This window comes from Cherax quadricarinatus, chromosome 5 (assembly GCF_038502225.1).
Source record: "Cherax quadricarinatus isolate ZL_2023a chromosome 5, ASM3850222v1, whole genome shotgun sequence".
NCBI lineage: Eukaryota > Metazoa > Arthropoda > Malacostraca > Decapoda > Parastacidae > Cherax > Cherax quadricarinatus.
In genome coordinates this window covers 56542538-56565136 of record NC_091296.1, presented here as the reverse complement: position 1 = coordinate 56565136, position 22599 = coordinate 56542538, and the positions used below count along the sequence as shown (strand labels likewise).

Sequence of the window (22599 nt, the reverse complement as noted above, 5' to 3'; positions counted from 1 at the left end):
ATTATGAAAACAGGTTTAATGAAATAAAAGGAGATATGAAAAAGACCTGGAAAACCCTCTACGAAATCCAAGGCTCTCGAAAACCAGCCAAAACCAGAGATACAGACTTGATTAAACCAGATGAACCTCACATCCATCCTGCAGAAACAGCCATCATATTAATGATGTCTTCTGTACCACCATATTAATGAAGTCTTCCAACTTCAAATGCTCAGGCAACCTTACCTTACTGGAAATTTCTCAAAATTCACTAACTAGCTCCAACTAAGAACACACTTATAATAAAAACAAGACAGGAAGCCTAACTAATTTATTATCACTAATGAACAAAAAACAGCTCATGCACTGTCACCCACTATTGTGAGTTTGTTCAACAAATCAACAGAATCTGCAACTTTTCCAACAATGCTTAATGTTGCATGGGTTACCACAATCCTCAAAGGAGGCAATTCAACTGAGGTAAATAACTATAGGCCCACATCTAACCTGCCATTACTATACAAAATCTTCAAAAAAAAAAAAAAAAAAATTCATAAGCAAGTTTACTTCTTCCTAATGTCTCACAATTTACTAAACCCCTGCCAGTTTGGTTGCAGTGTGAAAAAGGTACAAATGATAAAATTATAAAAATGCTTGAACTGCTTTATGCAGCTCTTTGAAAATATCCTCTGGGTCTCTTTATTGACCTGTAGGACCAAAACATCCTGCACTTTAAACTAGAACATTATGGGGTCAGAGGTTATACTCTTGCATACCTAAAGCCTTCTTCTTTGCAACAGACACTAGTATGTCTCTACTAATGGCGCAACATGGTCAATTCGACCTGTTGACGTAGGGCATTCCTTGGCCCTCTGCTCTTCCTCATATACATCAACGATCTCCACAATGCATCTCGTCTCCTTGAACCTGTTTTGTTCACAGATGACACTACTCTTGACATTTCCTACTCAAATCCAACTTCTCTTAGTGACATTGTCAATGATGAGCTCCTAAAAACATCTACAAGAATGGCTGCCAATAAACCTTCCCTTAATATTGACAAAATGTATTATCTGATGTTTAGAAACAGAGCTTCAAATGTCAACTAAACAATGATAAACGGTTCTCCCATTTTAAGACACACCGAGGATACATTCTTAGGTGTACACCTTGACTGCAACTTGAAAATTAATACCCACATCTAGCACATAACCAAGATCTCCAAAACATTAAGTACTTCAAACAACACTACAGTGGAACCCCAAATATCGGTCACTGCGTTTATTGGCCAATTTGTATTTAGGCCGGTTTTTGACTGGAAATTTTGCTCCATATTTTGGCTGGTGCCTCGTAAATCATCCATATCATATGCGTCAGCCCACCTCCCGCTGGGACACCACGCACAGGTGAGTCAGTCTCCCTGTGTCTCTTGGTGAATGAGAATATACTCAGCGCATTCACCCAAACATTTCTGTAAAATCCATTGGGTTTTGTGCTTGTTTATTAAGTGCAACTGTGAAATAAGCCATGTTACCTGAAGTCACTGTGGAGGGGGATTCCCCTTCCAAACAATAACCCCAACTCCCTTCCCCTTCCTCACCTTCTTCCATATGCCAACAAGAGTCTTTAATAAAGGTATGTAATGTTTAGATTTATTTATATTTATCATTGTTTTGTGTATGTAAAACTATAGTTAACCCTTTGACTGTTTCAGTCGTATATATACTTCTTATGAGCTACCGTGTTTGATGTATATATACTCAAAAATTCTAGCGGCTTCAAATCAAGCAGGAGAAAGCTGGTAGGCCCACATGTGAGAGAATGGGTCTGTGTGGTCAGTGTGCACCATATAAAAAAAATCCTGCAGCATGCAGTGCATAATGAGAAAAAAAAAAAAACTCCGACCATGTTTCTAGATTAAAACGCCGACTTTGAGGTGTATTTTTGTATAGTTTTTATGGTTATACATGTATTCTCATTTTCCTGGTCACATTTGATAGAATGGAAAACATATTATAGAAATAGAGATGATTTTGATTGGTTTTACTATGAAAAGAACCTTGAAATGGAGAAAAAATGTTATTTTAGAGCCAGGAATGTCTGCATTGTCCATTCTGGATCCTATTTTGAAATTGGTATATTTTTTAAATTGTGTGAAATTGGCCAATTGCCAATTTCTGACCACTTTACTGGGTAGCTGAAATTGGTAAATGGGCAGTTTCTTGTATTCAATTGATAGAACAAATAGAGTTCTAGAGAAATAGTTATGAGTTTGGTCGACTGGAATAATGGAATTAGCCGAAAATAAGGCTCAAAGTGGGCAAAATGGCCGATTCGTAAATGTTGCCAAGGTTGCTAACTTTGCGAGAGCGTAATTCCATAAGTTTTCCATCAAATTTCGTACTTTTGGTGTCATTACTATCGGGAAAAGGTTCTCTATCATTTCATAAGGAAAAATATTTTTTTTTCTCAAATATTTTGCAACACCAGGAGACACCTCAGAATTTGGGGTTTCAACAGTCAAAAGGGTTAAACTTTACAAAATGTATTTTTTTTATTATTATTTTTGGGTGTCTGGAATGGATTAATTGTATGTATTTACATTAATTCTCATGGGAAATACTGCTTCAAATTTAGGCCGTTTTTGAATTTAGGCCGACCTTCTGGAACGGATTACGGCCGACATTCGGGGTTCCACTGTACTTACACTGTACTGCTTTCTAATCTATCCTTACTTCACCTATGGTATTTGAGTCTTGGAATCTACTACACAAAATCATCTAAAACTATTAATAACCTGACAAAAAGCCAGTGCGGATTATCAGCCATTCCATTGCCTGCCGAACAACACACTAACCCCACTCTTCAAAAGTTTGTACTTAAACAAAATATGCACTCACACTACTGTGCCTAATATAAATACTGTATATAGGACAATTTATTCCTATAAACCCTTCTCTGAAACTTTTCCTTGATAGATGCAACAGAACACACAGGCATAACCCAAGGCACAAAATTCTCTTTGACATCCCCATCTGACTCAACCTGTGTAAAAACTCAATGTGCATAAAAGGATTTAATCTCTGGAACTCCCTGACTGAAGCATCAAAATGCCTCTAATCTGTCAAACAATTTAGAGCTATTGTTAAAAAACACATCATCTCCCTAACATAATGGAGGCATCAACATGCTATGTCAAACAAACCAGCTTTCATCCAATTCTGTTCATGTTCTTCCAGCCTTCCTTCAACTCCCATACATAAATGATAACATATATTGTCTCATTTTATTTGTATTATAATCTAAGTAACTTGCTGTATCTTCACCATCTCTATTAAATCACTCCACAAAGCTGAGGATCATTGAACCATTTTAAATAACATGCAATTCTTTCGAAACTGACCTTTTGTCATTAGCTACTTTTCTTTTCGTAATTATGATTGTAGTTAACTGAACAAGTCCTGTTTAACAGAGTATGATTAGTTGCCCAAAATGCATTGCATAATTAATGGTTTTCTTTTGTGGCTACTGTACTAATATATTTAACTATATTTTTTGTATAATTTACAGAAATAACTATTATTATTATTATTATTATTAACCTAACTCTGAAATTCATACTGGGGATTGAACCATGGACACTCGGTATGTTAGCTGAGTGCACTGCCAATCAAGCAAGGGGATAAAATGAATGCCAACAGCAATTGTTCCCAGGCAGTCACCCATCCAAGTACTAGGCCCAACATGCTTAACTTGACTGATTGGACGAGAAGCGATGCATTCAACGTGATATGGCTGGTGGTCTTTCCCTGATGCGATTTATGATAACAATAACTATGTTCAAACATAATAATAATGTATGTTCAAATGTAATGCTCCACAACTTACATCAATATAGAGTAAAAATTAGTATTAATCTACCCAAAATGCCTAGGCATGCTAGTGGCCTTCTCTGTAATTAATACTTTATAACATGTAAATCACACATTGTATGCTTTACAAGGAAATAAACACTGTCATTGTCACTGTCATATCCTGAAACCTACTTGCCAAGTCTTCGCCCTTATTCATCCTCATGTACTTCTTGTTTCCATTTTTATCTACTACCCCATGTTATACCATATGTTTAAATCCTCTTCATTCAGACAGCTATTTTACTGAGAATTTTACAGATTAATCATTTTACCCAACTTTAATATCCATGCATGATGAAATAGTCTACAAATAAGTCCTACTGAATTAAACTGCAAATTCATAAATTAGTTGCACTCATACCTTTTTAAACTACTATAAAATTATTTTATTTTTAATGAATTAGATATGCTGTAATCTGTTGTAACACTGTGTAATTCTTAGAGCTTGGCTTTTGCTTTGCTTGTTGTATACTGTATTATGCAGTGATAAGAAATAAAAAAAATCTCGCTCTCAATCTTTCTTTCTCAATATTTCAGACATGAGAACATAGTTGATTTAAATAAAAGCATAACAATATTATCTTGTACAAGAGGTGGGACCAGAAAATCCTAATGTTACGAGAGGCAGCCTTTAATAAGGGTTATAAATTTGCAGAGGAAAAGAAAAACAAATCAAGAAAGAAAATATCTACTGACCCTAAATTTAATTACAAGTTGTTTAACACTTGCCAAAAAGGCTATCCACACTTGTATCACTCAGAGTATGTATGTATTATGCTAGCAAGATAGACCTTTATGGTACTCAAGACAAACATACCCCAACAAAAGAGGACACATTCTATAATTTCATTTTTAAAGCTTATAAAATAAGCTTGAGATAAGGTTCATTTTCTGAATTTGTAAGTGGAGTGCAAGATTTTAATTAGTATCTTGAGAATAACGTAACAAAAATTTTAAATATTTATGACAAGGTCCAGTGCTACATAAATTTTCTGCTTTTGGCTAGTTAGCCAAATATAGTAAAATATTACTTGTGTAAAAAGTTAAACATTCTTGAGTAAGAAGACTGACATTAATACATTACAAATGAATTTTCAATAATATATTTTCCCAAATTAAATACCTCTTAATTTATTAATTTATTTATTAAAGATTAAATGCAAACAATTAATGCTCAAACAAAATACAAATTTTTATTTCTTTATGTGGTACAAATAATGTAGTTTATATATTATAAAACATTGGTAGGCACAAAAGAAAGCCACTAATTATGCCATACATTTCAGGCAAATTAAGTTTCCAAATATTCTCATTAAAGTCTTTATGAGACTGACCAAAAATCACCAACAGTACCTGTACTATGAAAAGATGAAAATAAATTTTAACATTATTACAATAATTACTGGTATACTGTATAATGCTACTTACATCATGAATTGCAGCGGTCAGTCTTAAATAAATTATGTAAGATCAGATTTCAGAAACTACTAATGAAATTAATCCTCCCACAAATGATTATTTTTCCAAATCATGACATTAAGATAATGTTTAATGAGCATTTGCTAACTGGACTACAGCAACCACATGCCCAAGTGCTTATCCTGACATTTATGAGTCAATGTAACTACAATCAGTATAAGCAAGAGAAAAAAAAATAAAATGCCATACGTATTTTCAGGCTACCCAGAACAGAGTTTTGTGGAGCTCTGTCTATTTTTCTTCATTATTATTATTTTTATATTATTATTTTTATATTAAGAGATAAGATATGTTACCTGACATACAGCCAGAGTTCATCTGCCATCTGGTCAGAAACAGTCAAAATTCAGAACAGATTTGACATTTATTCAGTAATGATCATTAACCAGATTCCACCTAGCAGCTGGTTGGTTTTTATTATAAACCAGTCCACCAGGCATTGTGTCAGTAATTATAATAGAGGGGTTCCATCTGATATCTGGTGAGAAATTATTCTAAACCAAATTCCAACTGACAGCTGGTGAGTTATGATCATAAACCAAAGTCCATCTGCCACTTGGTCAGAAATAGTCATGTTAAATTTCCTGACATCTCGTGAGGAACTAATATAAACAAAATTCCATCTGTTCAGAAATGATCAAAAATCTGATTCCATTTGGTCAGAAATTAACTTAAATCAAATTCCACCTGCCAAGAAATTCTCATAAATGAGATTCTATTTGGTGAGTAATTCTCATAAACTAGATCCTAGATGGTCAGAAAATACCATGAACCAGATTCTATCTGATCATGAATTATCATAACTCATGTGTCCATGATATTTATTTATTCCTTTGTGCTATCATAATTTCACTAACTGCATTTTTTTAAATCGCTCTAATAAGCCTGCATAGATATCAGGTTAATTTAAACTATGTATGATAACTTTACTTAAGTTTACCTGTACCTAAAGAAGTTTACTTAAAGCTCAACATTGTACCTGTTATCCAATATCTATTGTTTTTGTTATTTAATAGAAACTTTATCAAGTTAAACCTTCACATTTCAAGTGAAGAACTGCTCAATTAATCCAGGAAAATAACCAAATGATCAATCTCAACTCCAGTACAGCCATATTATCTACAATTTTAACTTTAAACAAATTTTATGAGATTCACATATGCTTTAAGAAATGTTTAGCTCTCAGTGATCAGACAAAGGGAAATATATTATGAGTAAAGACACTAAACTAATGAGTATAATTTAACAAATAACTTAGAGGTGATAATATAGGCACAACACAAAACACTGTCACCAATAGGATCAACATCATGGAGAAAGAATTTGTGTTGGGGTGTCCAAGGGAAGCCTTGGTGTGAGTCGAGTGCCAACACAGGCTTCACCAAGGTGCCAGCCCAGGGATACTTGCAGGAAGTATCATACAGCAGAGTCCCCAGTACACACGCAATATTTGGGGCAGGAGGTGAATGGCCGTCATTCCTCCCGGCTCGGCCAAGCCCCCATTACCCACACAGGTTTCACTTCCCCAACGCTTACACTACCCCATTTGTCGCCCCTTATCTCACTTGCTTGGTCTTCTGAACCTCGTTTGAAGCACAGGTTGTGTTGATAGGCACAAAAACAGCAGCATGAATCTCCACAATCACAACTCAAAACACAAACACCAAAGCTGATCACTTCCACTGCCATGATCACATGTAAACCAACCTGAGGTTCCTTGTCCTTTCATTCGCTGCATATCAGACTGTCCAGCGTACATAAAACTGTCACTTTTGAATAGTCACACACTGTATAAATCTGTCTTTCAGTCCACAAATTCCTCACTAATTCATGCGGCCATGTTAGTTGGAGGGCTCGATATCAGCCAATAACTGCCAGAAAAACACACACAACCAGTGGCCGATAGGTGGCGCAGAAAGGTTCTCCAGGCAAACAAAATCCAGTTAGCAGACTAAGAATATTTGCTAGAGGTTCTGAAGATGTAGTTAGAACATATGATGGGCGCTGGAGAGAGAGCAGACAACCAGATGACGATAGCAAGAGTTGAGTGGGAGTATTACAAGAGGTCATTCACGAGGTCTCTACACTACAGCAAGGAGGTGCCTCACTCTCCACGTGTATCTCGCAGTTTTTTTTCTTTCTCTCTAACCTAGTTATCTATCGCCGTGACTGCTTATATAAAATCAGATAGCTTTTATCGTGACTAGGAAACCATAAACAAGGACCCCAGTGGAAATAAAGTCGCTTTTTTTTTTTTTGGGGGGGGGGGGGGGGTATCCTAGATAACCATATGCTACTGTGTAATTGTACCTGAATGAACTTAACTGGACAGAAAGAAGCAGCATGTAAAGTTTTCTTGTTCCCCTCAAGAGGGGTTCCTTGATGCTAGTCAAGGGAAGTTGTTTGATGCTGGTGAGGGGAGGTTCCTTGATGCTAGTCAAGGGAAGTTGTTTGATGCTGGTGAGGGGAGGTTCCTTGATGCTAGTGAGGGGAGGTTCCTTGATGCTAGTGAGGGGAGGTTCCTTGATGCTAGTGAGGGGAGGTTCCTTGATGCTAGCAAGGGGAGGTTCCTTGATGCTAGCAAGGGGAGGTACCTTGATGCTAGCAAGGGGAGGTTCCTTGATGCTAACAAGGGGAGGTTCCTTGATGCTAACAAGGGGAGGTTCCTTGATGCTAACAAGGGGAGGTTCCTTGATGCTAACAAGGGGAGGTACCTTGATGCTAGCAAGGGGAGGTACCTTGATGCTAGCAAGGGGAGGTTCCTTGATGCTAGCAAGGCGAGGTTCCTTGATGCTAGCAAGGGGAGGTGCCTTGATGCTAGCAAGGGGAGGTTCCTTGATGCTAGTGAGGGGAGGTTCCTTGATGCTAGCAAGGGGAGGTTCCTTGATGCTAGCGAGGGGAGGTTCCTTGATGCTAGTGAGGGGAAGTTCCTTGATGCTGGTGAGAGGTACCTTGATGCTGGTGAGGGGAGGTTCCTTGATGCTGGTGAGGGGAAGTTCCTTGATGCTAGTGAGGGGAGGTTCCTTGATGCTAGTGAGGGGAGTTTCCTTGATGCTGGTGAGGGGAGGTACTTTGCTGCTCGTGAGGGGAGGTACCTTGCTGCTGGTGAAGGGCTCTTGATTTGAGAAACTTGACTTGCCCTCCCCTTCTTGGGTGGCAATCTTGCTTTTTATAACCCTTTCAAATAAAAATCTTTGAAAGGGTTCTAAGAAGCAAGATTGCCACCCATCTAGATACCCATCAGCTACACAACCCAGGGCAACATGGGTTTAGAGCAGGTCGCCCCTGCCTGTCCCAGCTACTGGACCACTATGACAAGGTCCTGGATACTCTAGAAGACAAACAAAACAGAGATGTATTATACAAAGACTTTGCAAAATCCTTCGACAAGTGTGACCATGGTGTAATAGCGCACAAAATGCGTGATAAAGGAATAATGAGAAAAGTTGGTAGATGGATCTATAATTTCCTAACAAACAGAACACAAATAGTAGTAAACAGTAAAGTCTGAGGCGGCTATGGTGAAAAGCTCTGTTCTACAAGGCACAATACTCGCCCCCATCCTGTAAGCCACAGCCTTGTGTCTTCCGTTGCAGATGACACCCGAATCTGCATGATAGTGTCCTCCACTGAAGACACTGCAAGACTCCAGGTGGGCATCAACCAAATCTTTAAATGGGCCGCAGAAAAAAGTGTTAAGTTCAATGATGAGAAATTTCAATTACTCCAATATGGAAAACACGAAGAAATTAAAACTGTATCAAAGTATAAAACAAATTCCAACTACACAATAAAGTGAAAAACTAATGTAAAGGACCTGGGAGAGAGAATGTCAGAGGATCTCACCTTCAAAGATCACAACACTGTATTAATCGCATCTGCTAGAAAAATGACAGGATGGATAATAAGATGCTAAGCCCATGACGACATTTTTCAGGTCGCTTGTTCTATCTAGGCTGTAATATTGCTGCACATTAACAGCACTTTTAAAGGCAGATGAAATTGCTGACCTAGAAAATGTACAGAGAACCTTCACGGCACACATGAGTATGATAAAACACCTCAATTACTGGGAATGCTTAAAGTTCCTCAACCTGTACTCCCTAGAATGCAGGTGGGAGAGATACATGATTTTATACACTTGGAAAATCCTAGCAGGATTAGTACTAAACTTGCACACGAAAATCACTCCCTATGAAAGCAAAGACTCAGCAGACAATGCAACATCTCCCCAATGAAAAGCTGGGGCTCCACTAGCATAAGAGACAACATAATAAGTGTCAGGGGCCCAAGACAGCTCAACTGCCTCCCAGCATACATAAGGGGGATTACCTATAGACCCCTGGCTGTCTTCAAGAAGGCACTGGACAGGCACCTAAAGTTAGTACCTGACCAGCTGGGCTGTGGTTCATACGTCAGGTTGCATGTTGCCAAAAGTAAGTCTGGTTGATCAGGCCCTGATCCACTATGAGGCTTGGTCACAGACCAGGCAATGAAGGTACTGACCCCCGAAACCCTCTCCAGGTATACACACGTCATAAAATATCCTACCATATAATGAGGTAAATGATGAACTGGTTATAGAATATTATATCAAATATAGTGAGGTAGATAAGGTGCCAGTTATGTTTCACCAAATCTTGCAATAAGACAACCAAGTGTAATTGTGTATATAATGTGTACAGAGGCTTTGTTGATTCTACTTGGTTGTCTCATTACAAGAAGTGATGAAACATGATTAGTTCATCATCTAACTCACTATACAGAATATTTTATGATGTACGAATGGACTCACCTATGTGGCTGCAGGGGTCAAGTCACAGCTGCTGGTCCCGCCTCTTCGCTGGTCACTACTAGGTCACTCTCAGCTTAAGAGCATTAATGATTTCTGTTGCAAATGAAGAAGGAAATTCTTTTGCAAATGAAGGAGGTTTTGTGGGCAAGTGTCTTGATTTTCTAGTGAGTGTGCGTGAGTGTGTTAGATAGGAATGAATGGAGACGAATGGTTTTTGGGACCTGATGAGCTGTTGAAGCGTCAGCAGGGTAATATTTTGTGTAGGGATTCGGGGAAACCGGTTAGCCGGACTCGAGTCCTGGAAATGGGAAGTACAATGCCTGCACTTTAAAGGAGGGGTTTGGGATATTGGCACTTTGGAGTGACTACCTAAACTGTCGTATCTGGGCGCTTCTGCAAAGACAGTGATTGTGTGTGTGATGGTGAAAGTGTTGACTGATAATTAAAGTTTTTTCTTTCTTTTTGGGGTTTTCTTTCTTTTGGGTCACCCTGCCTTGGTGGGAAATGGCAAACGTGTTAAATAAATAAATAAATAAATAAATAAATAAATAAATAAATAAATATATATATATTTTTTTTTTTCAACAAGTTGGTCGTCTCCCACCGAGGAGATATATATATATATATATATATATATATATATATATATATATATATATAAAGGAGGGGTTTGGGATATTGGCAGTTTGGAGGGATATGTTGTGTATCTCTATACGTATATGCTTCTAAACTGTTGTATTCTGAGCACCTCTGCAAAAGCAGTGATAATGTGTGAGTGTGGTGAAAGTGTTGAATGATGATGAAAGTATTTTCTTTTTTTTTTTTTTGGGTCACCCTGCCTCGGTGGGAGACGACCGACTTGTTGAAAAAAAAAAAAAATTATATATATATATATATATATATATATATATATATATATATATATATATATATATATATATATATTCTAGGTAGTAGGTTGGTAGACAGCAACCGCCCAGGGAGGTACTACCGTCCTGCCAAGTGAGTGTAAAACGAAAGCCTGTAATTGTTTTACATGATGGTAGGATTGCTGGTGTCCTTTTTTTCTGTCTCATAAATATGCAAGGTTTCAGGTACGTCTTGCTACTTCTGCTTACACTTAGGTCACACTACACATACATGTACAAGCATATGTATACACACCCCTCTGGGTTTTCTTCTAGTTTCTTACTAGCTCTTGTTCTTGTTTATTTCCTCTTATCTCCATGGGGAAGTGGAACAGAATTCTTCCTCCGTAAGCTATGCGTGTTGTAAGAGGCGACTAAAATGCCAGGAGCAAGGGGCTAGTAACCCCTTCTCCTGTATATATTACTAAATGTGAAAGGAGAAACTTTTGTTTTTCCTTTTGGGCCACCCCGCCTCGGTGGGATACGGCTGGTGTGTTGAAAGAAAGAAGAAGATATATATATATATATATATATATATATATATATATATATATATTCTAGGTAGTAGGTTGGTAGACAGCAACCGCCCAGGGAGGTACTACCGTCCTGCCAAGTGAGTGTAAAACGAAAGCCTGTAATTGTTTTACATGATGGTAGGATTGCTGGTGTCCTTTTTTTCTGTCTCATAAACATGCAAGATTTCAGGTACGTCTTGCTACTTCTACTTACACTTAGGTCACACTACACATGCATGTACAAGCATATATATGTATATATACACATCCCTCTGGGTTTTCTTCTATTTTCTTTCTAGTTCTTGTTGTTGTTTATTTCCTCTTATCTCCATGGGGAAGTGGAACAGAATTCTTCCTCCGTAAGCCATGCGTGTTGTAAGAGGCGACTAAAATGCCAGGAGCAAGGGGCTAGTAACCCCTTCTCCCGTATAAATTACTAAATTTAAAAAGAGAAACTTTCGTTTTTCTTTTTGGGCCACCCTGCCTTGGTGGGATACGGCCGGTTTGTTGAAAAAAAAAAAAAAAAAAAAATATATATATATATATATGTATTGATATATATATATATATATATATATATATATATATATATATATATATATATTTTTATATGCATGCATGCTTGTTCCGCAAACAAAATGTTTCAGCAATAAAGACAGCCAAGTGTTGCACATGTCTTAGTCACCAACTTGTTTGTATTGTATACCATTAATATGAATGGAGAAAATTATGAGGAATAGACTGTATACTACTTTTACAAATAAACTTTCATTATAGAGCTATCCAGATGTGAATCAAAATGTGAGAAGAGCCACAAAGGATGATTATGTGACAAAGTTTAGTCTCTGGATATATATACATATATCCATGGTAAGACAGAGATCAACACCCTGATCACTCCTATACATAAAAAACCTGCATTTAGGAGACAAACTAAGGACATCATAAGTTTGTCCCAAGTGAAGGTTATTTGTGTAATGTTCCAGCCACAGTATTTTGACCTATTTTTCACTCCTACACATTACGAAATTCTACTGTATGACATTAAAATCTTAAGATTGAGTGAAAAAACTACTCGTGGAAAACTGGGCAATGAATCATATTTGGGGCTATCAAACATTAGATGAAGTACAGGAGACACACACACACAAAAAAGAAGAAAAATGTAAGATTATATTCATAAAACTCCTCACAAGGCAGCTTTTTAATGAGGCTGTTGAACTCTTAATGGGAGAAAACCAATATTTCAATAAAAGATATTACTTTATATTTATCTGCAAATTTATTATGGTGTTTTTATTACATTCATGGGGCAACGATATACCCATTGGGCTCAGACAGTACCTGGCGGTAACGGGAGGCACTCGGGTTCAATCCAAGGAAGTGGAGGGCAGATCCAATTCCTTGGATCAAGAGACCTCCACCAGCATCAAGGAGCCTAATTTGAGGGGTCACAAATACATATACAGTGGAAGTCCGGTGTTTGAACTTAATTGGTTCCTAGGTGGTGTTTGAACTGTGAAAAGTTCAATGTCTGAAACAGTGTTTCCCAGCCTCACACTGGAGGATGTTGAACTGACTCTTCCAAAAGCCTATGAGAGTTAGGTCACTGTCAGGTGGTCACTTCAAAGCACTTTTGAAACAGGGCTTTCCTGTAAAGCTTTTGTACAACTGAATTTTAAACAAGTCAGCTCATTCGGACTCCACAAAAATTTTCAAAGACCAGGTCTTTTTTTTTTTTCTAAACAAAATTATTCAGACTTCAGTTTGTTCATTTATTATTATAAACATAACCAAGGTAGTAGGTTGGTAGACAGCAACCACCCAGGGAGGTACTACCGTCCTGCCAAGTGAGTGTAAAATGAAAGCCTGTAATTGTTTTACATGATGGTAGGATTGCTGGTGTCCATTTTTCTGTCTCATAAATATACAAGGTTTCAGGTATGTCTTGCTACTTCTACTTACACTTAGGTCACACTACACATACATGTACAAGCATATATATACACACCCCTCTGGGTTTTCTTCTTTTTTCTTTCTAGTTCTTATTCTTTGTAGATGAATGGTTCAGAGAACCGACATGTTGATAAATTAGACACATGTGCAACTCTTGGGTATCTTTATTGAGGAAACGTTTCGCCACACAGTGGCTTCATCAGTCCATACGTAGGAGAAACTTGGTGGTGTCACATTGAACAAATGTGACACCACCTATGACTGCTGCACCTCTCCTGCCATACGGTTTATAAGCTGCTTCTCAGCTCATATGCCGTATTCTATTCAAGATTGATGGACTGAACACATCGACTCAAGGTTGAGGGACTGATTACCTCATTCTCCTCCTGTTCTTCAAGTTTCTCCTATGTATGGACTGATGAAGCCACTGTGTGGCGAAACGTTTCCTCAATAAAGATACCCAAGAGTTGCACATGTGTCTAATTTATCAAGTTCTTATTCTTGTTTATTTCCTCTTATCTCCATGGGGAAGTGGAATAGAATTCTTCCTCCGTAAGCCATGTGTGTTGTAAGAGGCAGCTAAAATGCCGGGAGCAAGGGGCTAGTAACCTCTTCTCCTGTATATATTACTAAATGTAAAAGGAGAAACTTTCATTTTTCCTTTTGGGCCACCCTGCCTTGGTGGGATACGGCTGGTGTGTTGAAAGACAGAAGAATAACCAAGTGCTAAACCCATACAGCGCTGCAGATGGGATGTGCTAAAAGATTTAATATGCCTGATCAGAGATCAATATGGGTGAAGAGTATAACAGTTAGTAAGGGCAGCGAGTTGTCCTAAAGGAAGTATAATCAAAGGCCGTGTAATAAAACTGGGGCTGTCGGCTAGGAGGAAAGATAAAGTAAGGGTGTTAGAGTGGTGACGACGATGGAGGTAAATTCTGTGCTTGCTGATAGGACAGTCCAATAGAATATGGCAAACCGAAAATGGGAACTGACAATTTGCACACTGGAACTGGGAGCCGCTCCACAAAATACCCATAAGTGAGACGTGTGTGCCTGATGTGAAGACGGGAAAGCACAGTCTCCCAACCACGGCATCAACGATAAGACAACGCCCAGGATCCTAATCTCGGCTTGATACAGAGTGTAATTTGTTTTAAATGAATTCAGACCAACATTGTTGCCAACAGTTGCAAAGGTGGCTAGAGATTATAGCAAAATAATCTGAGAATGGAATACCTCCATATGCAACTGGAAGGTCGTGTACTGCTGACCATGCAACAGTCTGCCTACTCATTGCCCTGAACATCAACATGACCAGGGACCCAGCAGAAAAAGATTTCTTTGTTTTTGCTAGAAATGTGGAACAACCAAAGTTGTATACAAAGAACCAAGGGATGAGGCAAATTAAATTTCATGAATGCCTTGTAAAGCACTAAAGGAGTCCGAAACTACCACAAATGTTGACCTAGGCCTGGACACAATACGGATAACCACTATGAGAATTGCATGCAGTTCAGCTGTGAAAATGATAGCCAAGTCTAATAAATGACCTCACACAACACTGTCTGGGAAAAATGCTGCAAACCCGACACTGTCAGAGGATTCAGAACCGTCAGAGTAAACTGCAACGGCACGAGAATGAGACCGGAAGTGGTTAACAAAAAGGGGCCGAGAAGCCACTGTAGGTATTTGAGGTTTTGAACATGGCAGTGGGGAAGAACAGACACAAACTACTGGAACCTCCCAAGGGAAAAGAGAAAAGTTAGATTGCCCAGAATTTGGTAATTGGACAGTTTTTAACTATTTTTAACAAATTCTGATAGTATTCCAGTCACAAAAACAACTGTCCTCCTGTTTATTAATCACATCCCCCAGAACATCTATATAACACTCACCCTCCATATTGAATCCATCATCAGAAAAAATGCAATGTTTTCTCCAAATTTTTCAGCTGATAAACCATAACTAAGAATACCTGGTCATGGTTTAGGCCATCCCAGTAAATGAAGCAGACCTGGAGACCTGGACCTAATATAAAAAAAAAAGACTGGGTAAGGATAAGGGAAGCCCCACCCTTACCCCCAAAAACCACTCAAAATCGTCATTTCAATGCCTACTCAGACCTCTTCTGGTCTTAAACAGACCAAATCTTGTTCATTTTCAATAATGTCTTCTGGTCTACCTGTTGGCACTAAGAAAAAAAAAATGAAAATGCCCCAAAGTTGCATTTTTTTTTTACCCAAATGCAGAATCAGAGGTTGACTGTTCTTGTTCTGCACTGGGTGGGTGGGGCAGGATTATTTTTTACACTGCACAAACCCATGGCATAGACTTATTCTCTCATACCTAGGCTAAAATCTGTCACTCACAAAAAACTGTGATACCGATATACAGAATGATAATGATATACAGGATTGCATACAAAATTATATTATATAATAAAAAACATGTAAATTGGTACATCATTATATTCATAGGGGGTTTCTAAATTTGCAAGGATCATGCACTGAATTGGAAATGGGAAGTAATCAGGTTTGATCCAAGTAAGGAAAGTGTAGCTCCAATTTCTTGGATCAAAAATTCTTCACCAGCATCCAGGTACCACACTAGTATAGTGTTTTGAAAAAGTGTTCCAGTTGCTGCAAAGCTAAATTTAAAGTCTTGCAAGAGCAAATAACACATTTTCAGAGAAAACCACAAACACTGACCATGGCTGACCTGGAAGATGATTCTAGTATGCCTGACCCAAATTAGTTTATATACTGACAAGGAGCACCAACCCCATAAGGGCCATACAACACCTGCAAAATGAGATAATCAGGTTTGATCCAAGGAAGGGAAGGATAGCTTCAATTCCTCAGATCATGCACCCTTCACCCTTACATTTATGAGCAATAACTTCCCACAGTTAAGGTACCCTCTAGGGAGGTTCCTATGTAAGTGAAGGGCTCTCAATGCAAAAAATTGAACTTGACCTCCCCTTCCTTGGATCAAACCCAATTGCTTCCCATTTCCCCCAGATGTATGTTCCCTATGGGTTTAGGATATACTAATAATAATGTTAGGTACAAGTGTAATAGTGTAGGTCTACACTAACTTCAAGGCCAAAAAAAAAAAAAAAAAAAAAAAAAAAAAAAAAAAAAGGCACTTTTTAAAAATGTTATTCCTTTGATGCCAGAATATAAAATTTCTACTTTTTAATATAGCATAAACAAGTAGTATTTCACATTACAGTACAGTATATTTACCCCTTTGATACTTAAAAGATTAAGCAACACAGTTTAGGTTCTATATCAGATTTTTATCTAGTTTAAAATTTTAGCAAAAATATTTAAGTGAAGTCCTTAAATACAGAAATACAATACTGTACATTAAATTAATTATGGTGATACCTTAATATGTAAACTGGAAACTCTTAATTACTTTCATAATTCCCATTAAAAATTTAAAAGTAAAAGCTAGTCAGCATTTGAAAACTTTTCAGTCTATCAGTTATTGCATGCGATAAATCTTAATGTACAGTTTTAAAAACTGTTCAATATGGTAAATATTACAAATGACACGGGTTCATTATACAAAAATTAACTGAATAAAATATGGTAAATATTATGGACATTATTTTAAAAATGAATACTAAAAATATACGAGATACCTGTACATACAGTATACAGGACTCACTTTTAATTATAGTATACACTAGAGTAATGGATGGAATTGGTTGCAAATCACAAAGTATCCCTGAATAATCTTTTTTTAATGGTTATGTAATATGCCTTCTTGTTCCACAGTAGGTAATAGGTTGGTAGACAGCAACCATCCAAGTAGGTACTATGGTCCTGTCCAATGAGTGTGACATATAAACCTGTAGTTTTTTTTTTCTCTCTTAGGGAACTGCTGATCTTTCCTTTCTTTTCCCTGATAACCTAAGATGACAGGTAATCCTACCAACCTTAACTTACACTCAGTATACACATACCTTTATTTTCCTACATGCTTCTTAATAGTCCTTATTTCTATAATATTTCTTTTCCAACTCAGAAGGCTTGATCCGAGACCTGGCCATGGAGAAGATAATCCCCAGGACTACTAACAGATTACATTACATAATTTCTTATAAACACAAATTGTCATTGGTGACAAGTACTGCATAATTTGGTATCACACCGAGGCATCTTCAACAGTTTGAAGAAGGGTGCTGTGTGAGGCCAAAATATACACTACTCTTATTACCTTTCATTATATTTTCTCCATCTGGGTTAATTTGTGCCACTGACCAGTATTTTTTTTTACTCTTATGTAGTTGGACATACAGTGGTGGCTCATGTGATCCGAGGCAGCAGTGCTGTCAACATTCCAGCCACCAGTATTAACATCATGTTGGAGTTTTGTGATGATGAGCCTAACTGTAATTATAAAGACTGGTTTTAAAAAATAAAGAGGGGAGGCATATTAAACTTTTAAAGCAAGCAATGCTGAAGCAAATATACATATAGTTGACCTCCACTTAATGACCTATAGATAGTAAACAGACAAAACATCCAAGTGAAAACCCTGTTAGGCAACTAGCATTTTCCTATAGACACATAACCAGAGATGGGAGTGGAACAATAATATTCTACAACCAATTCATATTTTGGGAGGAGGGGGAGGAGCAATTAGGAAGGGGTTAAATTCACAACTATGCTATGTACTCAAAAGACTTGTCCCCCTTTGTTTCCAAATTGTCTGCCCTGTCCTGGCCTGTTCTGCCTTGATACATCTGCTCTGGACTGCCCTGCCTGCTCTGCCTTGCCATATCATGCCCTACCCTGCTCTACTTTGCCCTGCCCTACCTGCTTTCTGCCTGCCTTGCCAATGATCACTTAACCTAGGGTAGGTTTAACAATAAGTTGAACAAGTACACAGATGAGATAGGCTGGATGTAATGGTGGTCTGAATGGAGTGTTCCTTTAGTCTTGTGTAATGGCTGAGTGTAAGACACATCTAGCATGGGCAAACGAGTCTACTGCAATGTTCATTTATATAGAATTACTGTAGAATCATTTGACCTCTTAATATTCCTCAAAAACTTTGGTAAACTTATATATATATATGTAATTTTTTTTTTTTTTTTTTTTTTTTTGGGGGGGGGGGAATATCAGGGGTTGATCTACACATTAATTAAGGTTAAACTCTGGCATGTTTTTTTTTTTCTAAACACAATGGCCATTTCCCACTGAGGCAGGGTGACCCAAAAAATAAGAAACCCTTTCATTATCACTCAATCCATCACTATCTTGCCAGAGACATGTCAAAACTCTAGTTCAAAAGCTGCAATGTATCTCCACCCCACCTTGAGAGTGCTGGCATTGTACTTATCACCTCTAGGACTGAAGTCCAGCTAACCAGTTTGCCTGAATCCCTTCACATACGTTACCTTGCTCACACTCCAACAGCATGTCGTAACATAAAAACCACTTTTCTCTGCTTGCTCCTCTCTAACATGCTCATGTACGCTTGCTGAAAGTCTAAGCTCCTCACATGCTAAACCTCTTTATTTACCCCCTCCCTCTGACCTTTCATAGGATGACCCCTACCCCAACCTCCTCCTACAACAGATTTATATGCCCTTTAAGTTATTCTATTTTGTTCCATCCTCTCTAAATGTCTGAACCACCTCAACAAACCCTCTTTAGCCCTCTGAATAATACTTTCAGTAACCCCGCACTTTTGTTAAGTGGAGATCAACTGCATCTTGTGAACCAAACTAAAACACAAAGCTAAAAATTGCATGTTCATTATTATGTACATATATCATTTCATAGATGATTTTCAATACAAACCGTGATGTAATAGTTGCATCGGTCTCCCTTACAGCACTCTGCACATGTCCAATCTTTCCACCATATTCGCAGACAGTTTGGCATGTACTTTTTTATGGTTTGAACACAGTCTTCTTTTGTAGCACAGCGCTTGCTAATGAAGTGCTGCATTGGGGCACCGATTTGCCAATAAGGTGTGCCTGTTGAAATTTAGAATTTAATACAGCTAGTACATATAATATGTATTTATATACAAATTACTATACATGGAAATCATTTTCTTAAAGTTCATAAAATGACTAGCAACTGGATTAAAAAAATTTCCCATTTTAAAACTAAACCAAAAGCATTTAACCCGTAAACGGTCCAAGCAGATCTACGTTCACATGTGTAGTGCTACAAAAGTAGATCTACGTTTTTTTACACATTTTCAAATGTAAAAAAACAAAGAGAAGATCTACTTTTTTTACATACTTTCAAATGTTGAAAAAACGTATATACGTATATGTTTGGACTGTTTACGGGTTAATAAAAAACTCAATATGTATTTATAAATATTTTTCAGGACAGCCAATTCATTATCATGTAGTGCACCTAACCATTCATTGTGCAATATATAGTAAGCTTCCCATTTCTCTCAATAAAAATATCCTCTACTCACTTCCCCACTTAATTTCTGAAAGGCAATAATCTTCACCAAAGTCACAAGATTCCACAGTGGTGGCACACTTTCCTGTGTTCTCATCTTGATCTTTACAAACGTAACACTTCTGACCTGCCACACCTGCAATATATAAATTATTTTATAACATTTACTAAATACAAATATTTGGAATTAAAAAAATTAAAACAAAAATTACCCATTACATTAATATTTTGTTAATTTTATACCTCAGCTAATATAACTATGGTTTATCTCCACATTTCAAGTTAAAGTCTTTATTAGTAATTATTAAATATACGAGGTCGCATGTATATACCTGGAGACCTGAAGGAAACCTGGAGAGGGTTTTGGGGGTCAACGCCCTAGCGGCCTGGTCTGGGACCAGGCCGCAGGTCATAATAAAATGAAATAAGAGACAAAAGCTACTATTATGAAGACAACTGTCTTGATGCATCAACAGTAAGTTCATCAACCAAAAAAAATTCTTCTCCTTTCACCCATTTGAAAGAGCATACTGCAGATATGATCAACAAAATGTGATATTCTGAACAAGATGCATCTGCATCCAGTAGCTTACAAAAGAAAAGATGTTACTGATCATGAATATAACAGACATATGTAAACTTTGCCAAACCAAACTAAGGTTTCAATGTCCATTTATGTTTCATACTAATTAAATGCTGAAAAATGTGAGCTCTGATGATAGCTATAAAACTATCTGGTAGAGCACATAATTTTGTTTATTCATGGAAGTGTTATAGATGCTACTTGGATTAGTAACCCGGAGGGTTAGTAACCCAGGATAACCCAGTTAGGTTATTGTATTATCTGGGACTGTCTCTCATTTTCACCGAGATCCTTTAATATAGCACTCCCTTGAGATTTGACCCACAAGTCAACTAACATCCAGGGGTACCTACAATACTTACTGCTAGGTGAAAAGGGGCAGCAGGTATAAACATGCCCAATGTTTCACCCATGATAGGGATCAATCCTCAGACCATCAGTGTATGAGCTGAGGGGACACTATCAAACCATTGGGAATGGAGAATGGGAGGCAATCAGATTTGATCCAAGGAAAGGGAGGATGGCTCCAATTCCTTGGTGCTCCACCACCTACTCTTCACAGTTGGAGCAAATACATTTTAAGTTAGGGAATAAAGCCTGTTAAGTAAATTTATTTAGTCTCAATTACACAGAAGTACAATCAAACAAGTTGTAAGTGATTATGTAACATGTGTAAATTACCCAGGATAACTAAAAAAAAAAAAAGTCAGTGACTTATTTCCACTGGGAGTCCTTATAATATCTTATTATTAGCAGCCTAGTTATAATAGTACAACTCAAGTCATGATCATAACCATAAAATTAATACAACTAAGTAAATTCAACTAAGTGAAAGTGTTACAATAAAAGGTACAAAAAGTATATTGTATTATTATAATAAAAAAATGAGGCAAGCGCTAAACCTACAAGGGTCATACAGCACAAGGAATATTGTAAACTGAGTAATTTGCAAGAACATTAAATAAAGAAAAACCAGCTTAAGATAATACGAATGTTGTTGCAGAATTTCAAGATTAAAAGTAAACGTCCAATCAAACTTGAATTATTCAACTAGCATATATAAATACTTAGGAACAAAATCCATGTATAATAAAATTACCTGAGATACAGAGGATCGCTACCAAAGTAATTACAACGGGCATTTCCGCCATAGTTTAAAACTTTGTTATTCCTTGTTCTTCTGTATTCACTTCTTCTCTGTTAACTCATCAGTAACATTATTATCTTTGCGACCGCTGCGCAGCCTTTCAAAAGCCCATAAAGACAGGTAAAACGAAAAAAAAAAAATCGAGAGAAGTTTTCTTCCGGGAAGGTAACGTCTTCCGTTTGTTTTCGTGTGAAGGCGAACAACACTTGGCGATCATTACTGCCAGCGACTGATTGTAGCGCAGGTGTGGCTACCTGTTGATTATTAGTAAGTTTATTCAGGAATACACAAATACAATTACCTAACAGCATATGTGTAGAGAACCCAGGATAACACAAAAAAAGTCAGGGACTTATTTCCTTTGGGGTTCTTTTAATATCTTATTATTATACTACAAAGGAGATAATATCTTCTTATTATACTATAAAGGAGATAACATATTATTATACTGTAAAGGAGATAATATCTTATTATTATACTATAAAGGAGATAACATTTTATACTGTAAAGGAGATAATATCTTATTATTATACTATAAAGGAGATAACATCTTATTATTATACTGTAAAGGAGATAATATCTTATTATTACACTATAAAGGAGATAACATTATTATACTGTAAAGGAGATAATGTCTTATTATTATACCATAAAAGTTGGTTAATAGGATTTAAAGCCCTAGCATGGGGCTCACACCCGGCCAAGTAGTGAAGAAACTTGAGTTTCAAATGTTAGCAACCGAGGCAGTCCCATAACTGAAAGAAATGTTCTGCTGGGAGAGGCTGAAGGATCTGAACCTGACAATCTCAGAGGAGAAAAGGCCAAGAGGGGACATAATCACTATTTTAAGACTGCCCGAAATGTTCTGCAT

The 22599-nt window shown here is 37.2% G+C and overlaps 2 protein-coding genes across 4 annotated transcripts in view; both read right to left on the bottom strand.

Moving 5' to 3' along the window:
- The window catches only part of Ythdf (YTH domain-containing family protein), a 75120-nt gene extending 67852 nt beyond the window's left edge, over positions 1 to 7268 (bottom strand). For all 3 annotated transcript variants that reach the window (XM_053771486.2, XM_053771485.2, XM_070102408.1), the window contains exon 1: positions 7080 to 7268. Coding sequence is in view for 2 of the 3 variants with exons in the window: in XM_053771485.2 (XP_053627460.1) it covers positions 7080 to 7131 (52 nt within the window). In the remaining variant the exon portion in view is untranslated. The remainder of the gene's footprint in view (positions 1 to 7079) is intronic.
- A 10275-nt stretch (positions 7269 to 17543) lies between these two features.
- LOC128685043 (UPAR/Ly6 domain-containing protein cold) lies at positions 17544 to 21916 on the bottom strand. Its single transcript, XM_053771487.2, has 4 exons — positions 21681 to 21916; positions 20012 to 20134; positions 19372 to 19550; positions 17544 to 17952 (listed from the first exon to the last, which is right to left on the bottom strand). Exons 1-4 carry the CDS (start codon positions 21730 to 21732, stop codon positions 17869 to 17871), a joined length of 438 nt encoding a protein of 145 aa, XP_053627462.1. The 5' UTR covers positions 21733 to 21916; the 3' UTR covers positions 17544 to 17868.
- Between the last annotated feature and the right edge of the window lie 683 nt (positions 21917 to 22599).